General features: G+C 32.5%; 1 protein-coding gene across 1 annotated transcript; it reads left to right on the plus strand.

Moving 5' to 3' along the window:
• The first annotated feature begins 510 nt into the window (after positions 1–510).
• Positions 511–8,985, plus strand: LOC150103326 (techylectin-5A-like). The gene is made up of 5 exons (XM_090398449.1): positions 511–658; positions 5,553–5,713; positions 7,765–7,870; positions 7,985–8,149; positions 8,587–8,985. Exons 1-5 carry the CDS (start codon positions 511–513, stop codon positions 8,871–8,873), a joined length of 867 nt encoding a protein of 288 aa, XP_090254575.1. The 3' UTR covers positions 8,874–8,985.
• The last annotated feature ends 1,077 nt before the right edge of the window (positions 8,986–10,062 follow it).

Below are 10,062 nucleotides of genomic sequence, written 5' to 3' on the forward strand. Positions count from 1 at the left end.
ATATAATATATAAATGTGAGTTGGTTGGTGGGAATCAAAATATAATTGGTATGTAAGATTTTATGTTAATTGAGCTTAAGTATTTCACATGTATGGGAATATGAAATTACAAGGCATCATATTTATCTTAAATTTTTAATTTAATTTTTAGTAATAATTCTACTTTCATTTTCCAATATTGTTTTCATAAACTTTTGTGTAGTAGTTTATGACACTTATTCTTATTTAGAATGTTTTAAAATTCGTTTTAGCATTTATAAGATTTTGTACGTATAAAAGCTGGGCAATATTCGGTAAAAGAAGCATAAAAATATATTCAGCACTCAAGCAGACGACTGCGCATTTCTTTCTTGTAAAGGTTATCAATTAATACGAAAGGTTGAGATATGTTATTGAAGAAAAGATTCATTTTAACCTCATGAACTGTCAATATAATACAGATTTATACAGAGAAAGATTTCATATAAACTCATATTTTATTAGGCATTTTTTTATAAAAATGTTTTATAGATGGCGTATCATCTAGTGTTATGTCTGAGCACTGCTTTACTGATGACATTTAAGGCATACGGATCAGGAGACATGGAATGTGAAGTCAATTGTTCCAGAGAGAAAGTGACAGAAGCTTGTAATTCTATGAATGATATTTTAGACAGAGGTATGCAAGAACTTATTTTGTATTAAGATCTTTTATGCAAGAAAATACTTAAAAAATTAAATAATTATTTTGGTATACGTTTTACATACAATGAAATATTAATTTTGTTCTCTTCGAGTCTTTAATTATTTCATTTAACTTTTTTGAGTGACCGACACAAATGAAATGGTTTAACTTTTTAAATATTTCAAACATAATTTATATGAAGTGTGGAAACCCTTCTCTGAAGACCAAACATGGCATTTTTTAAAGTCAATTCAAGACTCTCTCTTACTTCGGGCGATGAATTTCATCTTCTACTTAAAGACAATACCAAACCATTCCACAAAGAGGTTAGAACCCACAGCCTGTTGATTGGTAAGTGGATACACCAACCACTTGGTCAACCAGGCCAGCGATTTCTTTATATGATGATTTTTTTATTGTTATTTTGTTTTTTCCTATCAACAAAAGAAACAGAGGAGAGAAATTATGAAATAGGGAAGAAAATAAGGAAATAAGAGACTAATAAGGATAATATCAAGGAAATCAAGTTTTGAACAATATTCTAATAACTGCAATAAACATACTTAACCAAAAGTTAAAATGAATGAAAATCCATACTTATGTAGTGTTTCGTGTAATGTATGCAAATAAGATACGATTTACCAAATAATAATATTACCACTATTACTGCTACTCGAGACCTCTAGGAATCAGATCAGGGATTAATAAAGAGAAGTCACATATCACTTACTATCAACCGTCATACTTTTTCTTGAATTCACTCCCATCATCTGCACTCACTAACATCCGGTGTCAATCCATTCCCATCACGCACTAATCTGTGAGAGAGAAAAAAATTCTAGCTCTGACTTCTTTCTTGATTGCATTCATTTTCAATTTCCATGAAAAATTCCGTCTAACCGTATCCTATTAACCTTTCAGAAGTTCTATATCTTGTTTTTATGTGAAGCCCACAAGTTCTCAGTCTGTTCTTATATTTCATAATAATCTCCATATCATTTGCAGTACTCTCTCCCCTTTGCGCCTTGTCCCCTGGAATTAACCCCTTTCTTAACTCCTGGCTATAAGCTTGGTCGGTCATCAAACAATGTAGTTATGAAGAGATATGGGGGGGGGAGAATAACTCGAATTCCAGCGGTGTGGAATAATTAGCACTCTTAACCTATACATAAATTCCCACGTAAATTATGTTTTCTTTCAGTTCTCAGGGTCGTAGAAATTAGCGTGTTTCCTTGCACGTTGTCCTGACAAACAAAATTTCATTTCTATTTTCATAAATAAAATGCAACTTAAATCTAGCCATTTATGAAATAGATGGCACAAGTCTATATAATGTATGGGTGTGTGAATCGTAGTCGTCAATCCATAACCTAAAATATACCGAGTAGACAAATGACAACTAATTTTCCTGTCACATACAGATTATTCACAAAATATAACAGTCTATTTCATATATCTGAATAAAATCGTTGTCATAATATATTATTATTATTATTATTATTTTATATTATTGAAGCATCTAAACCTTTAATTCTCTCGATATGATCCTGGCTCAAGATTCACTTGCCACAGTTTGTTTGCCTTTATTTAATGCTTTCAATCTTTTCTATTTCAGATAATCTATGCTGACCTCTTTGATTATTTATCTCTAAAAGTTACTTTCATGCAGTGTAGCTATCCAAAGAATGAAGATATTATCCTGGGAGTCTTTTGAATGTTCATAATTCATAGAGGCTTCACTTCTCTATTTGCTATTCAGTTGTTCATCAATCCAGCGTAATACAGATAATTCTCACCATTCTCCCAACCCTGAACCTTTTCTTTACAAGTTCTCTCTCTATCCAAATAAATTGTACGCTCGTCGTGCTGAAACACCCCTTTTCCCATACAATAAGTGGAATCATTCCTATTGCCAGGAAGGCCTTCAATCCCCACACCAGTCAAAATTCTTGACTTCTCTCCAAGCCCTGGCGACACAAGAAATACGTAAACGCAGTCAAAGATAAAAATTCAGCATACATTGAATGGCACTTTATGCCATCCAGAACTGTTGTAGAATACATTGGATACATGTTGCCATATATGAGGTAAAACAGTTCTCTTAGACAAAAACAATTCTGTTAGGCAAAAGAGGCGGCAAAACATCTCAGAAATATGAGTTCATCCGTAAACTCATATGAACCGTGGGAGAATTCTTCATGGGGGGAAATCATTGTTGGACAATGCATCGCGGGGAAAATTCATCACAGAAACATTTATCGTGCTAACTGTTTATTGTGGAAAACTTCACTGCAAATGTTATTCGATAGAAAATTGAAATAATATTGCATTGATACCGATATATGAAAAGTAAATGCAGTGCAAGATAAATGTCACAAAATACAATTTTATTATGTATCTATGGAGTGGCTGGTTGCTTAGCAACCGTATGCCGGGGAAATGAGTGTCCTGGGCTGGATTCCCGTCGCTGACATCAAGAGCTTATGGTCTTTATCAGACATAGCCAAGTTAGCCGGTCTTGGGCTTGGACTGCAAGGTTTTTCTCTCCAGTTTATCTGGGTTTTTTCCCTCCCCCAAGCAGACAAACCGGCCTTGAGAACATTACACTTCTTCAGACATTGGATATACTGGGAGGCATAGGGCCAACCACCTTATCCTCGTATAACGGTTGCAGTTATAAGGAATAGCAACCCTCAACACCGTACAGGTAAAAGCGGGAAAGATCTATATATTATTTCTTTAGATTTTAATTAGGTTTTCATAATATTTTTATTCTTATACAGTGAAAATAATATTTTCTTGATCGGCCTTATTCTTGATTTGTAAATATTAATATTTACAAATCTGGAATAGGGCTAGTTAGAGAGAAAGGGCACGATATTTAAGAATATTTGTTATGCGAGCCGTTCACTGTTTTTTTGGTCACTTAGACACCCATCCAGATGTAATATATATATATATATATATATATTATATGAACTAATTCAGAAGATGAAGTGTTTCAGTTACTAAATACATGTGTATTTTGAAAATAAATCCACTTTTCTTACATAGGAAAGATATGTTGTACGCTGTTTTTTAAACAAAAGATTTACGTAAATGCTATCATAATCAGCATTAGATAAATTGCCATCTGCGGCTACAAAACTGGTCTTTACGTTTTCCTCCCATGCTGGTATTTTCAGACGAAGAAATTCATCTCTCACCAAATAACAATTTCAGACATCCCTGCGTATTGCGAGTTACGAATCCACAGCTCATTTGCGGGAGAGGGTACGCTATCTAGTCGGTTGTTCTTCATCATGGTTTATTTACAATTTGTAAATAGGGAAACGAACTAAATAAATAGGAATAAGAAAAAGTTAATTTTATATGTAGTTTTCCAGGCATCTCTGTTTTGAGCCAGTTGAGTTATTTCTCATGGAGAGGAAGAGAGATACACACACACACAGAGAATCTGTGCTGATAAGGTAGTTAATATAAGGTTGTTAATGAAAGCTTGTACTATATTTGTGAGTATTTTAGTTTTATTTCATTGAACTGTCAATCCAAATATTTTTTCAGCTTTGCATAGTTTGTTGAAGTGTTGTTGCGTCTTGGCTAAAAATGAATATATTAATACTATATCGACTGCATAGTTTGAGGTTGTGAGCTGGTTGAGTGGTTGTTAACGACATGATATTTCTGATTACAGTTTAGTTTTGTACGGTTCACAGGAGAAGTAATTAATTACGTATTTCACTTTGGGAGCATCCATCTATATTTTTTTCAGTAAAAAAATTCTAAATATGAAATTTAAAATTTCTTAATGTCATTAAATACTAGTATTGGAGGTAAATAACTAATATTGAAGCAGCAGATTTATTTATGCTGATTTACATCATTATGATAGCATTTACGTAATTTTATTATCCTTTTCTTTAATATCTTTACTCAAAATTGCACCTATGATCTACACTAGCTCTACAAACGATAGCAGCGTGCTAGATATCTTTACTATGCAGGGAACGTGCAGTGATTTTCAAAATGCACCTGTACTCATTAACTGAAACACGTCACATTCTGAATTATTTCATATAAAAATATATCAAACCTGGATGGACGTCTAAATGCGCAGAACAGAAAAATAGTGAACGGTTATGAGAAAATATTCTTAAATATGTTTCCCTTTCTCTCTAACTATTCTTAAATATTTTGTTCACTCTAATAACTATTCTAGCTATTGATAGAATAGTTAATAAGAATAATAGGAGTATATGAATAGTTAACTATATATATTAGTTCGATATAACTATTATCCCTAAATATTCTTAAATATGGTGCTCCATCCTAACGCGGTTTTGTAACAATTAATATTCCATTTACACAGCCTGTAGTAAGAAAGAGTATTAATAAATTTACACAGAATAAAACAATTCACAACGCTAAGTATAATCAAAATAATAAATCATACCCTAAAATATTTCTTTTTTATTTCATATATAGAAATGACATGAAATATGATTTCAAAATTTCTTGTGATGAATTTCCTCCACGATGAATTTTCCACGCGATGAATTGCCCGGACAGGGAAATAGGTGTTACGCACAATGTCAGATAAAAGTAGGAATTCACATTAAGCTGTAAGAATCTTATGAAATTCTGGAATGTTGTTCGATATTTTTGTATTTCAAATAAAATATTAAACGTTTATAATTATTTCTAGCTTTATTATTATTATTTAATAATAACTTTTCTTATTACAAACAGAAAACAAACGAAATGACTATACAAAAAATCTAGTTCCTTGTGTATTGATTTCACTTTAAAATTATACTTTATTTTTATGATTAAGACATAATTTAAATACAAATTAGTATATAATTTTTGCCTCTGTTATTTTCTTTAGTGCATGGAACGCAGTGTCTCTCCAAGCCAATGGACTGTGCTGAGGTATTAAAGTTAGGGTATAAAACCGATGGAATATACAAGATATGGCCGAGGAGCAGAGTGGTGAAAGATGGTATTGATGTCTTCTGTGATATGACTACCGATGGAGGAGGATGGATAGTTAGTATTTCATGCTACTTAAAATAATAATTTAAAATAATATCAAGAGAAAAATTTACTAACATGAAAAGATTAGCATGTCAACAACAAATGCGGCATTATGTAGAATTGTCGTAATTCAGTTTGTTTGTGGAAATCTGCTCGTTGTTTTCATTCTGGTGTGACCTCGTTTGCATATCTGGTTAATGCCAGGAAACATTTCGACACATATACACAATCTAATAACAACAAAGATGAACAGATGTTTCTCTTGGTGTCCTGAAAATGTGTGATGACAAAACTCTAGACTCAGTTCTCTGCATTTCAATATTTCTGGTGTGTTCTTATGAAGTTTGATACATTGCCCACTAAACTTCTCTGTTTGTCAGTGATCCCTAGTCACACAACAGGCTATAAACTACTGGATATTTATGAGTTCTGTGTTTAGCTTTAACTGATTGAAATAGCGATTATATTGTCATGAAAGCGGTAAACACTGTTTTAATTTCATACTCTAACTAAAACAGGAATGTGTAGTCTGGCTTGTGATATCCCGGTAATGTTACTGCTGATTGGTTTCATTTGGTAAAATAACATAATGGCTTCGACGTATGAGGGAGAAGAGCAGAGTACTGAATCAAGTAGTAGAACGGGCCATTGAACGATTCCTTGAATTGGGAGTACAAGTACAGTTTACTGTTAGAAACGCTCATCAAACTGGGGGGATTCATTTTAAAGGTGTTCAATAGACGGAAGTATTTCTTCGACAAATTTTAAACAAGTAGAGTTTAATCTAAAAAGCGTTCGTCAAAATTATCATATTGTAATAAGCCATGCTATGGTTTCATCTAAGAAGAATTTAACTTTGCAATTAAATTGTTGATATCATTATTATTAATTATAGCATCAAATTTCAATTCTCGTTCAAATAAAAGACTTCCTACAGTGCAAAATGGAAATAAATCTCTTTCCAAAATATTCAAAAACAAGGTTATTAAAAAACAGTAACTTATTATTTTGGCAAAAAGTGGTCAACAGTCTCTGGCCATTAATAGAATTAGCCGGCCAGAGTCCGAAATGATCAGAACAGGCCTGACATTCTTTATGGTTTGGGAATTTGGCCGATCGATTAGGTCAGTGTGCGAAGTGGGCTTCTCCATATATATATATATACATACACACACAACAATATGTGTGTGTATTAATTAATATTTAAATTTTAAATTTATTTATATATTTGTCGAGATTTTCAATTTTCCAGGCTTTATTTAGACTTTATTTCACATAAATCTGAACTTGGGGCTGTGGTTGTTGAGATGGTCTATAAAATCAAAAATAATTGCTGTAAATAACAAATAAATAACAAAAACGTCAACCTGCATCCCTCGTTCACATCACACTGGAAGGTTTATTCGCCTACCCTCTATACGGGAGTAAAAAGGCGTTAGCTGATTTTTTTTATAACTTGCAGGTTTGTGGGTTGTTTTGTGGCTTTATTCTCAAATATTCCCATTGAAATGTTTGCTAATACTGGAGAAAGAGATATGCATATGGCTAGTCTTGATCTCTCTCTCTCTCTCTCTCTCTCTCTCTCTCTCTCTCTCTCTCTCTGTGTGTGTGTGTGTGTGTGTGTGTGTGTGTGTTATTTCGTGTTACTTCTTATGTAAATATTAACATACAGCGATGCCTTTGTGGGATTTAAAAACTAATATCATAAACACTAAAATATTGCTTTAGTCACGCTTAAAATAATTCTGAAATTTTAAGAATGATTTTTTATAAAAATAACCCTTATTTACACTATTTTAACATAAAACCGATCTAACTTATATGTTCGTACTCGTCTTGAAATCTGTTTCATTAGCAAATGACTGATTCCAGAAATTATTTCCCTTTTTAGGCACTTAAATAAACTGTTAACTGTTAACTGGATTTGTTAACTGTTCCTGGAATTCAGCATTTGGTTTCACGTTCTGTGTTTAAGACCAATGATTGAACAACCACCAGACTCGATTAATATGATTTGAGGTGAAGTGTCTAAAATGCTAATGATGGACGTTCGCTGCCTTCAGGTCGTTCAAAGAAGAGGAGACTTTGGACACGCACAAGATTATTTCTACAGAACTTGGATTGAATATAAAAATGGTTTTGGAGACCTTGACCAGGATTTCTGGTTAGGTGTGTATAATAACCTTTTTTTATATTATTATTCCTCGGTAAATTTTTCGAAAGTCTGTTTTATTTCCTTAATAACTAAATGATAAGGTTATTTTAAAAGTTTGTTTCTTTCAGGTAATGATAAAATACATGCATTGTCATATCAAGGAGAGAATAAAATTAGATTTGATTTGAAGGATTACGATGGTAATTCCACGAATGCTGTTTTCGACCAGTTTTGGATCGAGAGTGAAGAATACAACTATATCCTTCACGTGCAGTTCTACAGTGGAAATGCTGGTATGCATTTTTTTTAAAAATCAATTACGTTTGTTATAAATCTACTGAGAAAGTTATTTCACATTTTCTTTCTTCTAGTACAGCGTAAGCTAAAAACTATTAGCTATCCGAATAGTCGCTGAGAATTGAATTTAAATATATTTTGATTGATCACAATGATTTATATGCTACCGAAGATCTGCATACTGAAGCAACTCTACCAATATAAGAAAATGAAACTGAATTAGTAATCATTTTAACTAAAATTATACAAACATTGAATAATACCATTATGGTATTTTATTACGACCTTGCTGAAAAGCTCTCTGTGTCTGAAATCTTTAACTAATGGTCAAAGTTTTAGAGTATATATTTTCCTTGATACAAAGAATGCATGACTATTTCTATAATTCTTTTTGACCTTTAATTTTAAATTTTGGTATTTGGTATTTTTTCAGGTGACTCGTTCAGCGAACATAACATTCACAAATTCAGCACCAAAGATAGAGATAATGATCAACATGCAACAGCTAGTTGTGCGCAGGCATACAATGGAGCCTGGTGGTACACCGCTTGTCATAAGTCTAATCTTAATGGATTGTTCTTGAAGGGAAACCATTCGAGTGATGCCGACGGAGTTAACTGGTATACCTTTAGAGGACATCATCATTCTCTTTCCTTCGCTGAGATGAAGATCCGTCCAGCAAACTTTAAGATATTAATGAAAGAAACAATTCCACAGTGAACATTTTCATTTCAAAATACTTTTGAATATATAATTTAAATACTGGTTAAGATAAATATCTTTGATCTGAATAGCGTTTTCTAGGTAATTGAATAAATAATAATAAGCTTTATTCGAAAAATTCAGTCATTTCGATGTGTAATTACAATGCAAAGCACATATCTGTGCAGATTGTAATGTAGAATGACGGCAGAAATCGAATTTGTCTCGCAGGCACATAACTGTTTATCGTGATTATTACAAAAGTTAGCGAGACAGGGGTGATAATCAAAAATGACAATCAAGCATCCCTCTAATTGCAGCCATATTGGAATGGACGCCATTCTTCTTCTTTATCAAGCTCAGATAAGCCGGTTGGTGTTTTCAAAAATAGTCTTAAATGTGACAACTACATAAATCACGTGTAGCTCACAGAATTCACCCTTTAAAGCAGTGTCATGATTTGCATGAAACGTTTGAGAGAAAAATATGGGTCGAACGAAATATCAAGTGATTCAAAGATACGTCAGATCTGAATGTATATGAGCTGTGAATCATACAATTTTAATAACCCAGGAATACGTGCAGAAGTTCTATTCTCTTTGTTGTTGACTTCCCGTCTTTGCTTGCATCGTAGATGTATTTGAAAAACCTATTATGTAGGTTAATTTTTCATTTTATTAAGAGCATGTATAAAATTACACACCACTTATCTTTACTGTAGTCGTACACATGAAACTGCATTGCCTTGAATATAATATTTTTTAAAATTCGTACCACATAAATTAAAAAGTATTCAAAGCACTAACTCAGATGTTTACTAGACAATGTCCAAACGAATTTTAAAGAATGCATTTGAGATCTGAATTAGAAATAAAGCAGCTGTCCAAAGGCTAGGGACAACAGCTAAGAGTGAGTGTCTACTAAGAAAAATTAGAACAATGTACGGATTTGTTAATGGTAGAATCGCATGAAAAATAAAGATATTAGGAAACATCGTGTCAACATTGTTTATACCTTTGTAGTTAAAGGTATTTTTGCCAGAAACTTTCCGGCGGTGTACCAAGTACATTAATACAGTTTTTTAGTCTAGCAATGCGATAAATGCATGCAGAGATCATAGTGAGATCTTATATCACAAAATTATATCCAAGAGAAAACGTAACTGAATTATCTCAAAATAAAGAATTGTAAAAGTTATGAACTTCCC

The sequence above is a fragment of the Typopeltis vanoorti genome, chromosome 9 (genome assembly GCF_054136105.1).
Source record: "Typopeltis vanoorti isolate ZY-2024b chromosome 9, IOZ_Tvanoo_1.0, whole genome shotgun sequence".
In the NCBI taxonomy this organism is placed as follows: domain Eukaryota; kingdom Metazoa; phylum Arthropoda; class Arachnida; order Uropygi; family Thelyphonidae; genus Typopeltis; species Typopeltis vanoorti.

What these genes read in the sequence shown, in the direction of transcription:
- LOC150103326 (XM_090398449.1), top strand. Translation starts at nt 511, where the DNA reads ATGGCGTATCATCTAGTGTTATGTCTGAGCACTGCTTTACTGATGACA. An exon ending in CCGATGGAGGAGGATGGATA is followed by an intron (nt 5,714 to 7,764) that starts GTTAGTATTTCA and finishes CGCTGCCTTCAG; the next exon opens with GTCGTTCAAAGAAGAGGAGA. An exon ending in TGACCAGGATTTCTGGTTAG is followed by an intron (nt 7,871 to 7,984) that starts GTGTGTATAATA and finishes TGTTTCTTTCAG; the next exon opens with GTAATGATAAAATACATGCA.